This window comes from Pteropus medius, unplaced genomic scaffold, assembly GCF_902729225.1.
Source record: "Pteropus medius unplaced genomic scaffold, Ma_sr-lr_union100, whole genome shotgun sequence".
Classification (NCBI taxonomy): Eukaryota; Metazoa; Chordata; class Mammalia; order Chiroptera; family Pteropodidae; genus Pteropus; species Pteropus medius.
Window position 1 is genome coordinate 1,773,114 of NW_024344371.1, and position 19,593 is coordinate 1,792,706.

The 19,593-nt window shown below is 47.6% G+C and overlaps 2 protein-coding genes and 1 long non-coding RNA gene across 4 annotated transcripts in view; 2 read left to right on the top strand and 1 right to left on the bottom strand.

Annotated features, from left to right (window-relative positions):
- The window catches only part of LAMB3 (laminin subunit beta 3), a 54,818-nt gene extending 36,820 nt beyond the window's left edge, over nt 1–17,998 (bottom strand). Inside the window, exons 1-2 of one of the 2 annotated variants that reach the window (XM_039870296.1) lie at nt 4,511–4,628; nt 1,641–2,972 (exon numbers count right to left, since the gene is read on the bottom strand). The gene's annotated coding sequence lies outside the window, so the exon portion shown is untranslated. Of the gene's footprint in view, nt 1–1,640; nt 2,973–4,510; nt 4,629–17,911 lie in introns of those variants that run through there. The other variant, XM_039870299.1, reaches the window with a different exon arrangement.
- LOC120608491 (uncharacterized) lies at nt 4,587–8,531 on the top strand. The gene is made up of 2 exons (XR_005654405.1): nt 4,587–4,722; nt 7,963–8,531. It is a non-coding gene; the product is annotated as an uncharacterized LOC120608491 (long non-coding RNA).
- A 2-nt stretch (nt 17,999–18,000) lies between the features above and the next one.
- Nucleotides 18,001–18,405, top strand: G0S2 (G0/G1 switch 2). The gene has a single exon (XM_039870315.1). The coding sequence runs from the start codon at nt 18,030–18,032 to the stop codon at nt 18,339–18,341; it is 312 nt and encodes a 103-aa protein (XP_039726249.1). The 5' UTR covers nt 18,001–18,029; the 3' UTR covers nt 18,342–18,405.
- Nucleotides 18,406–19,593: the final 1,188 nt, after the last annotated feature.

Genomic DNA, 19,593 nt, shown 5'->3' on the forward strand with positions numbered 1-19,593 from the left:
GTCTCTTGCAGCTGCTTAGCCTCTGCCCACCACCAGGAAAGAGGATGTGACAAAGAACTCTGCTCATTAATAGGTAACTCAGCAGAAGAGCAGGTGTTGCAATCCCAGATCTCCAGCAAAGGTGCTGTGGGGCGGGGGGCGGGGGGGCGGTGCGGGTAGGCCTCACCTTTAAATCCCCCTCCAACTCCCCCAGGAGCTCAGGTAAATTAGCCTTTGGAGTCCCAGACATCATAGGCCGGGGCAAGTCCAGGGAGTGGTTTGGCTTCACAGGAGGGAAATGGTAATTGCTCTGTTTGGGCCACCCCACGCACTCCTGGCCAAATCCAGGGTATTGTTTCTGCAGAACCCAAGAGTAGCCCAGTCCTTAGGGACACTGAGCACTCCCCAGTGCAGATCGAGCCCCTCCCCACCCAAGGACTGCAGGGTCCCAGACTCAGGCTTTGAACTTCAGAATCCAATTTGTTCAGATACAAGTAGTCTAAAACACAGCCAAGAGCTGGGTTAGGACCCAGCCAGGGCTACAGGGGATGCAAGGGTACCACTCCAACCCTGAAGCCTTTCCTCTGGGCACCCTTCCCTCCTTCCCTGCCTCCCCCTGCCCTGCTTCCTCTCAGCCCTCAGTGTCCCCCACCCCCACGCACACTCATCTGAACTCACCCTCAGGAAAGTGGCTGCCAAGTCAACCATGACTCCTGTTTCCCTCGCACCCACTTCAGCTTATCAAGCAATTCCGTTAGCTCCCCTTCCGAAGGCAGCTGGGACCACTTCCACCGCCCTGGCCTGAGCCTGTCTTCCCCAGACTTCTGCAGTAGCCTCCCAACAGGTCACAGCCTCCCCTGCTCAGAACCCTGCACCAGCTCCCCATTGCAGTCAAGGTCAAAACCAAAGCCCTTACAGAGGCCCCGAATGATACGACCCCTCCATGACTTCTCGACATGACCGCTGCCATCCCTCACTCCTTCCACTCCAGCCAGGTGGTGTCCTTGCTGTGCCTGGGGATAACCAGAGCGCTTCGGTCTGAGGGCACTGCCCTCGCTGTTCTCTCTGCCTGGACCACCCTGATGTCTGCAAGGCTCTCTCTCACCTCTGTTAAGTCTTTGTTCAAATGCTACCTTCTCAATGAGGCTGACTCTGACCATGCTCTTCGAAATGGCAACCAATCCCCCTAAACCATCCTTATCCCCCACCCCAGGACTCCCATACCCACCTACCCTGCATTATTGGTGGGGTGGGTTGGGTTTGGTTTTATTTGCAATACTTACCTCCTTCTAACTACATAACCTACCTATTATCACATTTCTTTTCTGTCTTTCCACACCAGATCGCAATGTCCAAGAAGGTAAATATTTTGGGCCATTTCGTTCACTACTGTGTTCCAAGTTCCTAGAAATAGTGCCTGGCACATAGCGGGTCCTCAATATTTGGAATAATATTCAATATATAATATTCAGTGGAATAAATAGATTCACACTGAAGTATAAATAATTGCTACAATTAAATGAGTCTCCATGCCCTTGGAGGTGTAGTTACACTCTCAGAGGGCACAGTCTGAACTTTTGGTCACCAGAATGGACAGCTAATAGTGGTAATTCATGCATCAGTCAGCTGCAGGGAGGAGGGGTCTTTTTTGAGGCACCTACCCTCAGATTACAAAGATGTCACCATGCTGACGTGGGCAGGCTTCTTCTCTGCTTGCCAATCGGTTTTTCCTGGCAGTGTCTCTGAGAGGGCATGAGAGTAGCACCAGAAGCTACTGTCTCCATTATACATCTTCCAGACTGAAACCACCCAGATCAGAGCCACCAAGGTCAGATCAAAGGGTAGGGAGCAAGAGAAGGCAAGAAGGAGAAAGAAAAGGAGAGAGAAGAGGTTAAGAAGGATGAGAGAGGCTGGTCCAGGCTGTGAACGCAGATACTCAGGTGTTGGAGGAAAGGGCACCAGGTGACTAAGGCTTGGGCATCACCTGAATACAGTGAGTCATGGCTGAGTCCTTGTCTGTGGGACAGGGTGGGCTCAGGAGTGGCCCTAGGATGAGCCATGTGACTCAAGCTGGTGTGGCCCTCCACTGCAGCATAACTGTTCAGCTGCCCAGACAATCAGTCACTCTTCTGTGTGCCTCCCCAAGAACCAGAGAGAAAGTACGTCTGTTCTGTTACTGAGCGGACAGGAACCCAGCCTCAGGCAGAGGCCAGCAATAAGCAGAACAGAAGCCGGGGCTGCCAGTCACAGGGTGACTCTCTTCCATACCCTTTTCTCTACCCACCCCCACTCGCACCTCCCCAACCTGAACGTCTGCCCAACGGACAGCTGTGCACACTGGCCTGGGCTGAGGTCTGGGAGAATCAGGCTGTTGGCCTAAGTTAACTAACTACATTTCACCGAGTGCTTGCGGTATGCCAGGCACTGTGCTAAGCCCTTCATATCATGAGCTCACTTAACAGCCACTACATCTCTGTGGGGGTAGACACTTAATTATCCTTCCTTTGCTGACAAAGAAAATGAGGTGCATTTTCAATAACTTGGTCCCAGCTACTAAGCAGTCATTTGAGCCCAGACCAGTCTGCACCGGCACTCCTGTTCTTAACTGCTACTTACAGCCAAAGATCGCCCAACTCCCTACCTCCACCCTTGGCAATCCTTGACCAGAGTCCACTAGACTCTGAATTTCATGTTTCCCAAACCTAATCAAGACCCAGTATCTAAAATAATGACTCTTTGAGCCCTTGTTCCAACTCTTGGAGCACGGATGTCTACTGACGGCTCCCAGGGAGACGCTGATGCTGTAGAAACATCCAGAACAGATATCATAGGTGTTTTTTTGTTTGTGCTCCATATCAATGGTCTCTCTTGCATAGGAGTAGATAGAGAAGGTTCTGGCCTCCGGATCCCCCATCTCAGGGGCTCCAGTACGACCCAGCGGGGCTCCCCCTCGTACAGACAGGAAACTGCTCTGAGTTGAGGACATGAGCGCCCTAGAAGGAGTGGAAAGACAGAGAAGGTGACGGAACGAACATCACGGTGAGCTGACGAGATCATACAAAGGGCATGATGACAGGATGACACAGCTTCCCCCTCGCCACAGGAAAGGGGATCCCCTTCATGAGGTCAGCCTCCTGGGTCACTAGAGGGGTAGAAGGCTGGGCTTATTCTGTTCTACCTCCCAGGGTACACCCTTAAATGGCCCACTCCTATCCTCCCGCAGGTACAGCCCGGTGCAGCTTGCAGCTTGGTGGGGTTGAATGCTGGCTCCTGGCTGGCTGGCTCCAAGAAGAGGAAGTGAAATATTTACATTTCTGCCACTGTCACTGCCCTCACAAATTCCCTGCCTTCCCCCGGCAGACTGGCCAGCTCATGACCACGCCCCTCCTCCACCTGGCCACGCCCCCTCTTCCACCTCTACCCTTCTAGCCTAGTCAGTGCCCTCTGGGAATTAGGTTCTAGGGACCTAAGTCCAACCTTTGTGACTTTTGGCCACAGATTTGCAATGTGGAACTGGCCATGTGGCTACGGCCAAGCCTCATCTGAGAGAAGAAAGACACATGAAAGGGGCAGCATGCAGCCGCGCCGCAGGTCAGGGGTGTCTGGGGAAGGGAGACGCAAAGAAATGGCTAAGAGGATTGGTGGGCATTTGCAGCATGAGATCTGCTCCCCAGGGTAGCAGAGGGCTGCCCCACGGGGCTTTAAAATTCTAATTATGATCCCTGAAAGGGCCATTAGGGAGACAAACGACATTTCCTAATGTTCAGATCTGTGGTTAAGGGCTGAATCTGGAGAATGAGCATCTGCGGTTTGAGAAGGAAAGGAATATGGGAGAAAGGGGTCTGTTCTTCATGTCTGGAATCAAAACCACCTAAACGCTTCACCGCACCTCCCTGCGGTGCCCGTGGCTGCATGGGCTCCGTGTATGGACCCGAACATCCCTTAAATCCTAGACTGAGCTCCGGCTCTTCTACTCGGTAGAAGAATAAACTTGGCCAAGACCCTCTCTGGGCCTCAGTTTCATCAGTAAATAAAGATGTTGGATTTTACTGGTTCTCCACCCAGGCTGCCCCTCAGAATTACGTACAGAACTTATAAAATCATATCCTTATGCCAGGCCCCACCCAGGGATTTCACTGGCTTTCAAAGGGGTCAGTATTTTTCAAGCTCCCCTGAGGCCTCCTCCAGCTCTAGGATGCTCTGCTCTCGGGGGCTGGTGGTTTAGGACATCAGAGAGAGGTGACAGTGCGAGTCTGGCTCTGCACGCACTGGCCGTGACGCTTGACAACCAAAGCGACGTGCCTCCAGTCGGAATGGTACCAATCTACCTCACGGATCCTTGTGAAGAGCAAAGGAAACAATGCATGTATAACTCTCAGCAAAGTCCTTGGCGAGGTGTGTGCTCTGTGAAGGGTGTTTGTCCCCCTGTGTGCGTCACATGCAGGTTCGGGGCTATGATCAGCAGTTTTTGCAGTCGTGCTTAACAAAAAGCAAAGGTCACTCCCGTGCAGATGCTTCGTAGTTCACTTACTGGGCGGTGAGTGGTGGGGCTGCTCCCCTCATTCTTCCCAGGGGCTCCAAGCCCCAGCCTGAGGATCTGTGTTTAGTGCATTCTGCTCTGTTCCATGGGGCTGCAAACTCCCCGGAAGCCATGACCTGGACCAGAAGGGAAGAGGGACACTCAGGGGGGCAAACTGAGCTGAACTCCCCAAGCAGGGTGATGCTTCTGGCCTTTCTGAACAGGTAGGGACAGAAGGTAGGGGTGGGGGATGTTTACAAACAGAGGACAGAGGGCAGAGGAGCAAGCATAAGCATGACATTGTTTTATGGCCTTCGAGCCTTAGTAAAGCCAGAGTCCAACACCTGATAAGGATAGGCTTCAAAGCCAGTGGGGACAGCAGGTTCATTACTTAGCTCGGGGCAGTTGCCCGGCAAGTCTGAGGCTGTAGAGAAAAGGCATTTTCTTTCCCTGGGTCCTCTGCTTACACAGACCAAAGTCTGGTCAATATCCCATCAGACAAGGTGAGGAGTCCTTATCTAATCTGATTCCTTCCCCTTAAAACATCATTCAAAACTGACCACCTTCTGACCTAAAATACGATAAAGAGGTTTTAATAACCTGGGGAAATGTTTATGAGATACGGTTAACTGGAGCGGGGAGGGAAAATAAGAAAATAAATGTGCATGAAATCTACTCTAAAGAAAAAAATACTCAAAGGAAGACAGGGACAGAATATCATAACAACATGCCGTTATTTCCCATCTCTTTATATTTTTCTGTATGCTCTCGTCTTGCATAATGAGCATATTTTACTAGGATGATTAATAAAAATAAAGTAAAAAGTTCCAGGGGAGGAGAGTGATTTTTGTCCACCTACAAGTTATTAATCCTTCCTCTCTTTGCTCCTTCCCTTGCCCTGAACCCCTTCTACCATACCCACAGACTGCCAAAGAACTTGCTACAAGTTTCTAAATCATCGTAGATTTTGTAAGATACAGTTCCCCCTTCTTAAAAAGTACAGTATTGCTTCTTTGGGGCTGTTAGATTCCTTTCGTCGAGAAAGCACTTAGCACAGTTTCTCAATAAATGTACGTGCTAATAAACGCCTGAGGAAGGAAAGACCAGGAGGAAGGAAGGGCAGAAAATGTATAAGGAACCACCAGAACCTTATCTTCTTGCTTGTAGGTCTTAAGGCAAACCAAAAAGAAACAACAGTCGGTTTTCATTTACCTATATTTTGAGGGAAAAGAAGAAGTAAGGTATAAGTAAAATTTTTATCCTCACCCAAATCTGCCTCTCCCATGCAACTGTCCCGGGATAATGCCACCTAATTCTGAACTTTCCCATTGCTCACTCAGAAATTTGTATACCCAGCAAACCGGTAGTGTTCAAGTTCAAATACGCATTTGTGTTCATGACTGTGAGGTGACCTATCTCATGTGTGCACTGTCTCCAACAAGAGACCACACAACTTTCTCCTTGTAGCTAGAATTGTAAAATAAAACACAGGGATCCTAGTTAAATTTGAATCTCAAATAAACAAGGAATACCTTGTTAGTATAAGCAGTCCCCAAATAGTGCATGGAGCGCATTTATATTAAAATCGTGTTCCTTGTTTATCTGAGATCCTAATTTTACTGGGATCCTTGTGTTTTTACTTGCTGAATCTGCCAACCTTACTTGTATGCTGTTCATCCATTCCCATGACTTCCAGACTTTTCCTAACCTAGTCATCTTCCTCTAGAAATTCCCCCATCTGCCAATAATCTTCCTAAAATATGAATGCTCAGGGGTGAACACAGGTCTCCTGGTGTCCCGATGCCTGACATCCCAGTGGCATCCGCTGGGTATGGGTCCCTTTATCAAAAACCACTCCAGGTGAAGGACTGAGATCTGAACTAACAGTGCAGAGCTAGGCCTAATTCCCTCCACCATCTGGAGATCACACGTACACTTCCCTTGGCATTGTAGGCTATATTTACTCTAAATACTACTCCAGAAAGAAATAGCTACTTATTGCCATGAAAGAACAGAAGGGGACAATATTTTTCCAGCTCTTGCTATGCATGAGGCATCATTCTAAACACTGTATCTACCGTATCTCATTTAAGCATCATAGCAGCCCTTTAAGATGCCTCTTTGAAGGAGATATTATTCCCCTTTTTTTATACTCTCAGCATTATTAAGTAGCCTCTACAAGGTTACAGAGTGTTATGGACTGAATGTGCCCTCCAAATTCATTTGTTGAAGCCCTAACCCCAATGTGATGGTATTAAGAGGTGGGGACTTTGGATGATAATTAGGTTTAGATGACGTCATGGGGGTGGAGTCTCCATAATGAGATCAGTGCCCTTATAAGAAGAGGAAGAGACACCAGAGGGCACAGCAAGTGTGAAGCTGTCTGCAGGCCAGGAAGCAGGCTCTCGCCAGGAACCCAGCCCCCGGGCATCTGGATCTTAGATTTCCAGCCTCTAGAACTATCAGCATTCAATGTCTGTTGCTTAAGCCACCCAGTCTGTGGTATTTTGTTATAGGAGCGTGAAGTGACAAAGACACAGAACTATTGTTTTAGTCAAGTTAGGCTAGGCTAAGCTGCAGTATTAAATTAACCCCCAAATCTCAGTAGCGGAACAAAACAAATGTTTATTTGTTGCTCATATAAACAAAGATGCAAGACAGTGGTGAGGGGAGAGGTCCTCTGTTCTACAGTCACTCAGGGACTTCTGCCATCTTGTAGCTGCACCACCCAGAACACATGGCCTTAATGGTCACAGCAGCGAGGTTAGAGGCGCGTGAAGGAACTCTCCCCAGTTATTCTATGCTTCAGCTCCAAAGTGACACAGTGACTCTGCTTATAACCTATTGGCCAGAGCTGCTCACAGAACTCCTAAGTAATCTTCCTAGACTCCCAGAAGAGGAAAATGACGTAGGACGTAGTGAACACACAGCACCGTCTGCCACAACTTGTATATGGTGAAACCAGAATGCAAAGGCAGATCTTTAAGCTTTCAAAGTCCATGTTCTTTCCACTATAACATTTAGCCTCCCAAGACTGAGAGAATTTGTTTCCCACCAATAGAAAATCTCATGGGAGGAAAATTTGTAGACTATGACCTCAAAAAAAAAAAAAATACTGGTAGGAAAAATGGCTACGGTGAATGTTTCAGATTTGCAAAACCTAAAACATCACAAGATTGACAGCCTCAGAAACACAGACCTTGAGATCTCTGCAAGATCTCTGGGTAGAGGGCAAACGTTTATGAGACATGTATATCATTCCAGTCTCTAAGAGGAAAACCACTGGTGGTGGTGGGGGCAGATCTTCAAGGAGAAGATTCCGGTATGTCGTAGGGTGACCAATCATTCTAGTTTCCCAGGACTTCCTTCGTTTTAGCCCTGAAAGTTCCAAGTCCCAGGACACCTTTCAGTCCCAAACAAATGCTTAGTCATCTAGTTGCACACTGATATTTTTTCTCCCTCAGGTGGCCCAGTAAACTCTGCATGAAAATGCGCAATGGCTTGAGAAAGCGAAGTTGGCTCTGAGTCCAGGAAAAACCTGGATGGAAATAGCACATGAGAACAAAACTCTCCTGCAGGACAGAGCTCGGGAAGTGCTGTGTGAATGCTGGCCCATCCTAGTAAAGCAGTCCTCTTCGTGGACTTGGGGGAAGAAAACAGTACGCTAACACGACTTCTGATGTAGAGACCCTACTCCTACTGCTGCATCGAGCCAAATCACACCACAGACCCATATTGAGCGTACAGATACATTAATACCTGTGTCTTTTTCTAGTCAAATACTGTTGAAACAGGTTACTCCCACCTGAATTTGTGCTGTTCTAAGGTGGGTGTGCACGCACACATGCACACACATAGGAGCACACATGCCTTTGCACTTTTACCTATTACGTTTTGTCCTCTTAGCTTTGCCCTAGTGCTCCATTTACTAAGTTGGATTCTGTATGCACTTTGACCTGTACACTCTCCATCATCTCCAGATGAAAGTCCAGAGTCCACAGCCGGGCACTAACGGTCTTGCTGAAAAAAAAAAGCTGCATTGCTGCATTGCTGGCCCTAACTCACACGGTCTCCTTCGCTTAAGTGTTCTAAATCAGCCATGCCATTCCCTTGACCACACTTGGGCTTGAGTCATCTGACTCTGTCTACACTACCCTTTCCACTTCTTGTATCCTTGGCCAAGTCCTAAATCCTGGACTCATTTCAGATTCCTGGATCAGTGATGGCTTCTCTGCTATTCTCTGTAAATTCTTCCTAAACTCCAGCAGCAGACCTCATCGATACAATTCAATAAGCAATCAGTTCCGTTCTGTTTGGCAAACCCCTTCTATTTCAAATTGACACACTTATGGCTATTCAACTTTTAGTTACTGTGTGTTTTGTCCCCAAACCTAGGCTGCAAACTCTTTGAGGACAGGGACAACTCTCATCCAATCTTTTTACCTCCTAATGAAGTACGTAACCCAGTTTTTGTACATAATAAGTACTCAATAAATGGATATTGACTCACTAGTGTGGATCCTTCAAACAAAAAGTGTTTGAAGAATATGGTGCCATGAATATTATCCCATAACTCCCTCTCAAGACAACAGAGGGAGAAAATCATCCAGACAAAGAAATATCTTTTTTCCCCAAGAACGGGAACCTTAGAAAATTCACAATCAGCTGGCTTCCAAGACTGTGCGCCGCATTCCATTCACCATGGCTGGTATCTGGGGACAGAAAGGCTGGGAATCAAACTGGCAGCACTTTCGGTATTGGGAACTGCAATACTTCTGGGGTCAAACCATGGATCCAGGTCCTCAAGGGATTCAAGACCCGGCTTTTAGAACCCTGAGAGGCAATGACAGGGGAGAGGAGGGCGCGGATGGAGAGAGGGTCTTAGGGAACAAGACTTCCTAAACATGTTTTAAGGATTCTTTGTCACTCCCGGGGAATCAGGGAACATATACGGTGAAAGGCCTGTCAGTCCCTGCCTGTCCCTGCGCTGCCGAAGATAATGAGTCCCACTGGCAGTGTGTCAGGCCCATCCCAACCCTTGACCAATGAGCACCGGCTAGTACACTAAGAAACCCCTCCCCACAACCAGACAAGGTCTAGGAATATTTGTTTCTTTAAGTCCATTGATGGAGGATCAAGCGTGCCCTGTTATCCCTCCAGTTGTCCAGGGGCGCTGAGCTCGGGTCTGACACCTCCCAGCAAATCAGTCTGCATATAGATCCTCTTCTGTCCTCAGCTTCTGCCTGGTCCTCATCCTCACAGCCTGGGGTTTCTTCAGGTTTTCCTCATCACATCTCAGCAGACCCTCTGACTTTTGACCCAGAAACACAGAAACCTCCAGAACCACTCATTCACAAAACAAATATTTATTGAGCACCCATCTGATGCCAGGAATCCAGCGACCCAGACAAAGTCACTGTCCAGGGAGAGCCGACTGTCTCACAGGACACAGACGTTAAACACATATGACCAAATAATTTAATTAATTATGCAACCAGAGTGACCTCAACTCATTTAGCCACCCAAGAATCACTCTTTCCTCTACTATTCAAAGAATCATAATTCCGAGAATTCTACGGAGATGTTAAACAGATAATGCAAATTCATTCCAGTTGCTGTCTCTCCTCAAACACGCCTAACTTTCATTTAACCATTTCTCCACACTGCCCCCAATCTCTCCAGCCTATTTTGGCCCAAGAATGAACACAAGGTCCTTCTTCAAAGGACAAAACACAGAGCTGTTGCGTTTAAGAAATGTTACTGAAAATTTGGAGCTGACACAGGAAATGACAACCAAAAAAGTAAATGTTAGTGCTCACTGCCCCCAGAACAACACCATAGGATGTTCCTGCTGCCACCTTCTTCCTTAGCTCTAAGTCTTCGCCAGGCTGCTGAGAGTGATGCTCCATACCAGCCATGCAGAACTCCCCGGAATTTTTTTTCTTTAATTTCTGATGCCTAGGCCTCAGATTCAGTAGGTTTGGGGTGGGGCTCAAGAATTTGCATTTCTTACAAGTTCTCAGGTGATGCTGCTGCGGTCCCTTCGAGAACAGCTGGTCTAAGCTCGTGATGGTTATCCCTCCCTTCATAAGTAGTCTCAGGGATGAGCAGTCAACCCAGTTCTGGCCCCTGAAAGGAAGTCTCTGGAGTGGGTCTAGACCGGGTTTCCTTGGTAATAAAAGAGAAAGAACGGCCTCTCTCTTTTTCACTGGATGTTACCACATTGAACTCAATGCCTGAAACTGTGGCAACTATCTTGGAACCATAATGACTGGGACAAGTCTCCATGCTGAAGAGATTAAGAGGAGAAAGATGGAAAGAACCTGGGTTCTTGACAATGTTACCCTACTGAATTAGTCAATCCTGAAAACCCTGTCTGGTGAAATCATACAGTTTTCTTATTGTTAAACCATTCTGAATTATATTTTCTTACTTGTAGCCTAAAGCAACCTGATTTATTCATGGGCTCCCAACACCTTAAGTAGATAGGTCAGGATGAGATGGAAGGACAGCTCTATACACAAAGAATCTGATGCTCACTCCCCACCCCAGCAATGTGACAGAAGGTAGAGCATGTGGCTACTGAAGCAGGTAGGTTTGATGGTTGGAAAATGAATAAGTCCTATCTGATTTTTTCTATTTCACCAGAGTATGAGGTGTGAGGGAAGAAGAGGATATAGCTTGTTTGGGAAGTGGGGAGAAAGTGTGTAAACGTCTTTTTAGAGAGTAATAAAGATAATTGACTCAAAAAACATAATAAATTATAGCTGACTGTCCATCTGAGATTTTGCAGAAAATAAACAGTCAGTCTGGTTGGGTAATTTTTTCCAACAATGATAAGCTTGGGCGTAGACCTCTACAGAGCAGACAGCTGATTCCAACCATGGTTATGTGTTTCTGGGTAAACGTGAAAGAAACAGAGACACACCAGGGAGCATGAGGTGTCTGCAAGGAACTGCTTATGACGATGGACCATAGAATCTAAGCCAGGCTCTTCCCGTCCTGGTTTGTCTTCCCAGTCCTCATCAAGTTTGTCCTCATCAAAATAAGATTTGTCCTGTCATGTCAGCAAGAGCTCCTAGTATGCTGCTTATCTTAGTTTTTGGTTGCTGAATAGCAAATTACCACTAATGTAATAGTTTAAAATCAAATCCATTTATTAACTCACACTTCTGTAGTCAGACATCTGGGCACAACAGCTTAGGGTTTCACAAAGCTGATATCAAGTTGTCTGGTGAGCTGAGTCCTCACCTGGATCTCGGGGTCATCTTTCAAGCTGATGTAGTTGAAGAATAATTCAGTTCCTTATTGTAGAAAGCAAATAAAATCAAGAGATATTTAACAGGTAGAATGACAAATCTCAGGGTTTGTTTACATGGGAGAGGTGATGGAGAGAGGGGAGTGAAGGATGGCTCCCAGGCTTAGGACCTGAGCGAACAGGTGGACAATGCAGCCTAGACTTAGAAAGATGGTGGTGCAATTTTATGGGGTAGAAAAATTGGATTTGGCGTTAGGCACGGTAAGTTTAATATCTGCAAGATATCCACAGTCAGGGAAACACGGGACTAGAGCTCAGATTTGCATGTCGCCTGCACAGAAGCAGTAACGGAGGCCTTGGGAGCGAACTAAATCGCCCACAGAGAGCATGCAGAGAGGCCCCTGAATCAAGTCCTGAGAAATGCTGATATTCAGAGGTGGGATAAAAAGCAAAAGCAAGAAAAATAACTAAGAATGTCCAGAATAGGGCAGGAGGACAACTGGGAGATTGTGATATCGTGGAAGTCCCTAGAGGAAGGGAGTGGTCAGCAGTTCCCAGGCATGGTATGTGCTGCTTATCATTTACATAACTGGTCATTATCTGGCTCTTGCCTAGGACAGCCTCCTCATTTCCTGCCATCTCCCAAAATCCATTCTTTATGCTGTAACACTAATCTTGCCTAATTTCTCCTTGACACACAAGGCTTCCTCATGCATCCTCCCTTTTCATATGCAGTCCTTTCTTATTCCAGGTCTCCCCCAACCCTGAACCCCCACTCCTTCCCAGAGTTACCTGGTGAACTCTATCTATCCTCTAGCACTCTAAGTTACTCAGTCATCATCTCCTCTTAGGCCTTCTTTGACCACCTCCTTCTCAAATTGAATCAGTTTCTCATCTGTTCTTTTTGCCTACCTGATATGTACTTCCATTATTGTGCTTATCCTAGTATATCGTAATAACTCGTCTAATGTCTTTGTCCTCTACTTGACAATGGGCTTCTTGAGGGCAAGAACAATTTTGTATTCTGCTTTCTATACTTGACACTATATTGGATACATGGCTGGCTTCAACAAATATTTTTGGACCTTATTGCTTCCTGTATGTCACCTAAGGAATGCGAATGTCCTGAGCTGGGACAAAGGACCAAGGGAACTGCTGACATGGAGTTAAGAGGTAAAGACAATTGAATAATAACAGAATAATAACTGGATCGATAACATTTATTCATTGCTCCATCTGTGCCAGACCACTAAGCCCTTCAAAGTGCTCTAGCTCATTCAGTCCTCACCACATCCCATTTAATAGGTGCTATCATCACCCTCACTTTACAGATGAGGAAGTGGAGGCCAGAGAAGTTAAGTCACTTGTCTAAGGTCAGACTCTGGTAAGAGGAGCCAGGACTTAAACAAACCCAAGTCTGTTCAACAACAGAGCCCTATACGCTCAAATGCAGCTAGCATTTGAACTCGGAAAAAAATTTCTTGTGCTGATTCAAACCTGTAATACACAGTCCTGCAATTCAGAAATGGTATATGGGCATCCATGGCTACCCAAAGCTCCCACCACACACTGCATGCACCAGCAGCTAGTGGCTCTGCTTGGCAAGAAACCATGAAGGACAAAAGCAAAACCTCTATGAAGGGTCTGTTCCTCAGAGCTGACTTGTCAAGCCCTGGGATCCCAAGAGCAGGTTGCCAGGGTGCCCGAGACTGAGCCAACTGCTGCCATGCCAGATACTAAACGGGGACTGCGAGTGAAAGGTGAGGCAGCCAGAGTGGAGGGGACTCAGCCAAGCTGCCAGGTCTTAAGAAATTTCAACCCCAAGGATAAACCACTGTGCCTAAAATAACCTCCCAAAAGAGTTTTAACGGATCCTTTTGCAATCTCTATCCCAGTACTGACTTTCAGGTCAGTGTAACTAGTATTGATTGGGCCCTTACTATATGTTAACACCATGAAGGGGACAAGGATCTGGTCTTCCACAGAGACAGAGCAAGCCCACAGGAAACCCCGGAGAGCTGTATAAAACAATACACAATGTAGTGCCAACCTGTGCTGAAATTCACAGAAAAGAGTGGTCAGGGTGTACTGGCACAAGCAGTGGTGGCTTCTTGGAGCACATGACCTGAAGGGAGGAAGACAGACTAGAAAGAGAACAGCATTTCCGGTAGGAAGAAGAGCAGGAGCAAAGGAGGCAGCAACGATGAGGACGAATATTTCTTGAGCTGTGAGAAACTCATCTGTAGAGCAAAACGTTCTCCTCCGAGAACGAACGAGAGATAAAGTTAGATGAGTAGGGAAGATCCGATCACAGAGGTCCTGGATTCTAAGAATATTGGTCAAACAAATTCAACATTCGGAATCTAGTTCATCGTGTGGGTGAGAAATCGCCCCAGGCTTTCAATAGGTAATTAAGAATAAAAACGTAATTTTAGGAAGATTTACTGGATGGTAGTGTTTGAGATGGATTAGAGAGAGGACAAAAGGCAAAAAATAATAATAATAAATAAAAAATTAAAAAACCTATCCAAAAAAAAGAAAAATCTTGAATGCTTCTTTAAGCATCCACTAAAAGTCTGACTGCATGCAAATTTAATAAATATGGTGCCTCCCCTACCAATGGAGAAAACAATCATTAACCCTGTAGTTACCTCTTAAGGACCTACTGTGTGCCAAGGATTATACTCGGCCCTGGGGACACAGCGAAAAACAAAGCAAAGTCCCGGTCCTCATGAAGCTTATCCTCCAAAGGACATGAAAGACAACCCAAAAAGCAAGCCAATAATTATATCACTATAAAGTCAGGTACTGAGTGCTATGGAGAAAAATCAAGCAGGGTATTGGGTAGAGAAGGGTGGGTGAAGTGGTCGGGGAAGGCCTCTCCAAGAAAATGCCACAATAAAAGCCCAGGGAACAGGTAAAATGGAGATGCCACGGCTGGAAATGAGGATATTGAGAAGGCGACTTAGTTTGTAAGAGTACAGAGAATGTGGAAAGTCTTGTTTCAAGTGTGTCGAGCTTGTGATGAAAGCAGCATATCCACACAAAAATGTCTAGATTCTAGAACTCTGATCTACAAGACCAGAGGAAGATGAAGTTTAGATTTAAAAATCATCTGTTGATATTTGAGTGATAAGAAAGCTTCTCTCCAAAACTAATTTACGTGAAACAAAAGTAACCCAAGGACTAAAGACTCCGGTAGGCAGCAAGCAGCTGGCAACAAAATAATAATACTACTGATAACCGAGATTTATACATGACCAACCATCCCAAGGACCTCTGTCCCCTGTCCTTTCCGTCCCCAAGGCCTGGGTGTTGGGACAGCTCTATCTCATTCGGGGCTTCCCCTTTGGACCATACGTTGCCCCTTTGTGATGTTTCCTCTGGAAACGACTCTGGGTGCTTTAATGTTTGGAGGAAAGGGATTTGGAAAGCAAAATAAACAAATTTTAAACTGGCCCCCTTTGCCTTCCTAGAAATAGCAAGAATTAAATATTGCGGTAGACTTATGAATAGGATAACCAACTGTTTCAGTCTGCCCGGAACTGTCCCAGTTTAACACTGGAAGTCCTGCATCTTGGGGAAACCCTTCAGCCCTGAGCAAAGTGGCATGGTCAGTCACCCTATGATGGGTCTGAGCTTCGCAGCTATAACCTGTGTCTGACCTGTGTGACGCAACACAGGCTTTACATCTCTAAAGTGATGTCAGCGAGTTAAAGCATGTGCTTAGTTTCCCAACCCCTACCTAATCCCCTACCCTAGAAGCTGGGTTCTCTTTCCCCACCCAGACAGGGGAGCTGTGTCAGAAATTCTTAGGCACGAAGCGACCCTGGATTCCCCAGCCTTCTATTTCCTCCATCTCCCACGCAGCCCCAGCAAACCACCTAAACCAGGAACATCAACTCCGTGGGCGACCCCAACTCATGCCATTTGCTGCCCTCTCTGCCCAGCCCTGGCCAGCAAGCTGGTGGGGCCCGAAGGACAAAGTCAGATTATCAAAGAGGGAAAGAGGGGAACTCATCTGAGGTGGCTCTAACCACCGCAAATCACGAGAAAGGGGAACTCAGAGAAATTACAGTCTGCTGACCTTGAAAGACTGTGTGGTTTGTGTCTTTGAGTTACAGAAACGCCGGAAATGCTTATTGACACGTCAATTTTGGAGTAAGCCGGACTGACTCACCTTCAGAGCAGAAACCAGGTAAAAGTCCTGATAGTAAGGTGCACATATGTTCTCCTAGAAACACTCACAAATCTTGGGAAAGCTCACAAATCGTTTCTGCCAATTCTTAGAGACTTCTCCAAAATAAGGAAGATTCAAAGAAAATGCCAAAACCGATATTAATCTCAGCTTGGTCTCATATTATTGGATTTTCCTGCCTGACAAGGTTGAAAGAATAATAAGCAGGGGATACAATCCTCCAGGAATAATCCTTATTGGGTCCCTTGTCACCTTGACTGCTTGTGTACAGACAAAAATGTAGAACGCTAAATAGCTATTTAGGTAACCTTGCCCAATCTGCACAAACCAATCCTATTCTTTGAACTACCAATAGCCAACAACACAAAGAATGGTTGTTATTGTGGCCTTTTTTTAACTGAATTGTCTGGAAAATTGCCTCAAACCCCCAAAGAAAGATCACTGTTAAAATTTCCAGTGACTGAAATATTCAAACATTTGATTCCTGAAATAGCTCTTCCCCCTGTCCCTCCCTGCAGGGCTCAGCCTGACTGACTGTGACAGGCTGTTGCAAGATCACATCACTGACCTTTGTGATTTTCTGGCCAGCGTGGTTTCCCCTCCTCCCCCCTGCCCTCCCCCATGCGCACTGTAGCCTACCAGGAGATCTCTTTCTTTTCTGCTTTTAGCACTTTTTACCTCTGGTATATGGGAGAACCAAGCTAAAATCAGAACCCACACCCCCTCCACCCCCAACCAGTGTGATGTTTATTTCTAGTCACAATCAATCCCACTAGCCTCAGGCTTCCAAGAGTACCCTCCACTCTAACTTCTTACCCAAACCACTTTCACCTTTCTGACCCTGAATTGTTTCTATGATAAGGTGAGCTGGCACAATAGAGTTGCACCCCCAGATCCGGGTAGGTGGCAAATAATGACTTGAGAACAGCATAAAACATTTACATCTTGGACCAGCAGACAAACTTTTACCAACACCCGCTTCCATCTTCACCTCCCTCTAGCCACCAACTTCACTTCTCAAGTGGGAAAGGGGGCCATTTGGATTTAATGGCAGACCCCTGATACAGAGACTGACCACACATAGACACACACACACACAACTTCTGTGCATAAAAGGTATTCCTCAATGAGTAATCTCTCAGGTGACCCTAACGATGCAAGCACCTGTGAATAAGACCACTCGGGCTGGAAAGAAATAGCCTGTCACAGTCAGTAAGCACACACTGCCTTATGCAGAGCCTGGAAACATGCTCTGTTCTTTACCAGAAACCCTCCCCCTGGCCTCTCCCCTCCGACCCCCACACCTGTGGGAAGATGACGACCCTTCCGAATAAAAACGAGTGATTTTTCAGTTAGGATGTCCTCTGTAGGGGTCCTTCTCAAGATGCCTCGTAGGAGAGAGGCTGTGCACCCACCCACACCGCTAAGGAAGAGTCATGTCGCAAAAGTACGCGGACACCAACCCGGGCTCCGGGTCCTCACTCTCGCGTGCACCCGAAGTGGGACCTTGCGAGTCCGGGCCTGCCCTCCCCTGCACCCAAGCGACGGAGCCCCCAGTTCACGCGGTCCCGGCGTGAGCAGGTCGTGGTCACTTCCCCAGGTCCCGGCCGCTTCCTCCCCCACCCCCCCCAGGCCCCTGCCCCACTCCTCCTCTTCCTCCTTCCTCCTTCCCCTCCTTCCTCTGGCCGCAACCCAGGGAGCCCAGGGGGCGGGTCTCGGAGAAAAGATTTAAGCGGCCGCTGGCCGCTAGCAAGGTGCCAGCTGCCGAGGCTCCATCTGGAAGAACCGCGGCTGCCGGGGAGGAGGAGAACGCGGAGCTGCGGGGACCCACGGACGCGCTCACCACCTCCCAGCTCGCGCTGCCTCCTAGAAGCCCGCTGCGCGGCTCAGGTGAGCCCGGTGGGGGCTGGCGCGGCGGCGCCTGGGTCCCGGGAGCCCCCTTTCTGTGGGTCTCTACCTAGACGCTGAGGGAGGAGTGCTGGGGCAGCCGAAGCCATCCTTCAGTGACTAACGGTTCCCTTTTCTGCTCCGCTCCTCCTGCAGGTCCCTCCCGCTCCCGAGAGCCCAGATCCTTGATGGAAACGGTGCAGGAGCTGATTCTTCTGGCCAAGGAGATGATGGCCCAGACGTCCAAACGGAAACTGGTGAAGCTGTACGTGCTGGGGAGCGTGCTGGCCCTATTCGGCGTGGTGCTCGGCCTGGTGGAGACCGTGTGCAGCCCTTTCACGGCCGCCAGCCGCCTGCGGGAAGAAGAGGCAGCGGTGGCCGCGCTGCGGGCCTCGCGGGAGCGCCAGACCCTCCGGACACAGGCCCTGCTAGAGAAAGGCAAGCAGCAGGAGGCCATAGTCTGCAGCAGGGCCCTCTCCAAACGGCTGCATGCCTCCTAAGAACTGCGGGAGGCCAGCAGAGGGAGGGAGACAGAGACGAGAAAGAGAGGGAGGGAAAGAGAGAGAGTCAGAGACTGACCCCGTTGGGGAGAGCAGGACTCCTGTGCTGTTTGGACTTAACTTCGGAGACTTCTAGAACTGAACGCACACAGATCCACCAACAGGAGTTTGGGATTGAGTTTTGCTGCTGTGCAGCACTGCAGGAGAAAGACATATCCCAAACTATGTGTCTTTGAGCTGAGTGCATCCACCATTTTGCACTAGGGAAGAAGGAGAAACGCTTTTTATATTATTATTATTATTATTTTATTATTATTATTATTATGACAAATGACCACCATTTTGCATTTTGAAATAAAAAAAATGTTTTATACTATATCTCAGTACCTGATTCCTGAGGGACATGGTTCCCTGGGGTGGGCAGGCAGCAGGCATGGTGAGCATGCTGGTGGAGGGGGTCTTCCTGGGGCACTGTGGAGAGAGAAGCCTCCTGAAGGTCAAGCAACAGATGCTTCACTGCCAAGGACTTTGATATTCATACTACATGCTTATAAGTCTGTCGAGGATTTGTTTTTGTTTCATGTTAGGGGTGGGAAGAGAGAAACCTTCATAAGTCCCACCAGACTTCTCTTTTTAAAATCAGAAGATAAATCAACCTCTGAGGTAGAACATGTGAATGGGAGATACTGATCAAATCTAGGCCAGAATCTCCATTTGCCCTTTGCACTGGGAGCCTCCTGTGCATCGGAGGCTGCTGTGGCTGATGCCTCCTTCTTCCTAACTATTCTAGCAAGAGAAAGAGGGAGAGGGGAAGGAGAAGGGGGACGGGCAGGGAGAAAACCCGCTCGAACGAGAAAAGACTGGTTGTCACAGATCTGAGTCCCCTTCCTCCAGGGGCAGCGCTGCGGTCATAACCAATTCAGTGGCTCTACAGGGCTCTGCAAAGGACATTTTAAACAGCGGCTCTTAAAGAGACATGGATGCCGCTCTCTTGATTTTAATATGTCTCCTGCCTTAACCAAGTTCAGACATCTCACTCTCGCCATCGAAGGCTGTGCGTTTTTGCCAAACATACCAATGGCTCTTAGGAATCGATCCAATCTTTTTCTTCCCGTTGGTCCCCCCACATGCCTCTCCTATTATGTTAATTATTCCTCCGCCCATTTGGCCACCACCTTGTCCAGCTCTCAACAGCTCAAACTACCCTCTAGCACATTGGCCTTAAACCAACTCACTGCCAGACTACTCTCTT

Bases quoted from the DNA above. Each gene is read 5' to 3' on its own strand.
- G0S2 (XM_039870315.1), top strand. From the start codon at position 18,030: ATGGAAACGGTGCAGGAGCTGATTCTTCTGGCCAAGGAGATGATGGCC.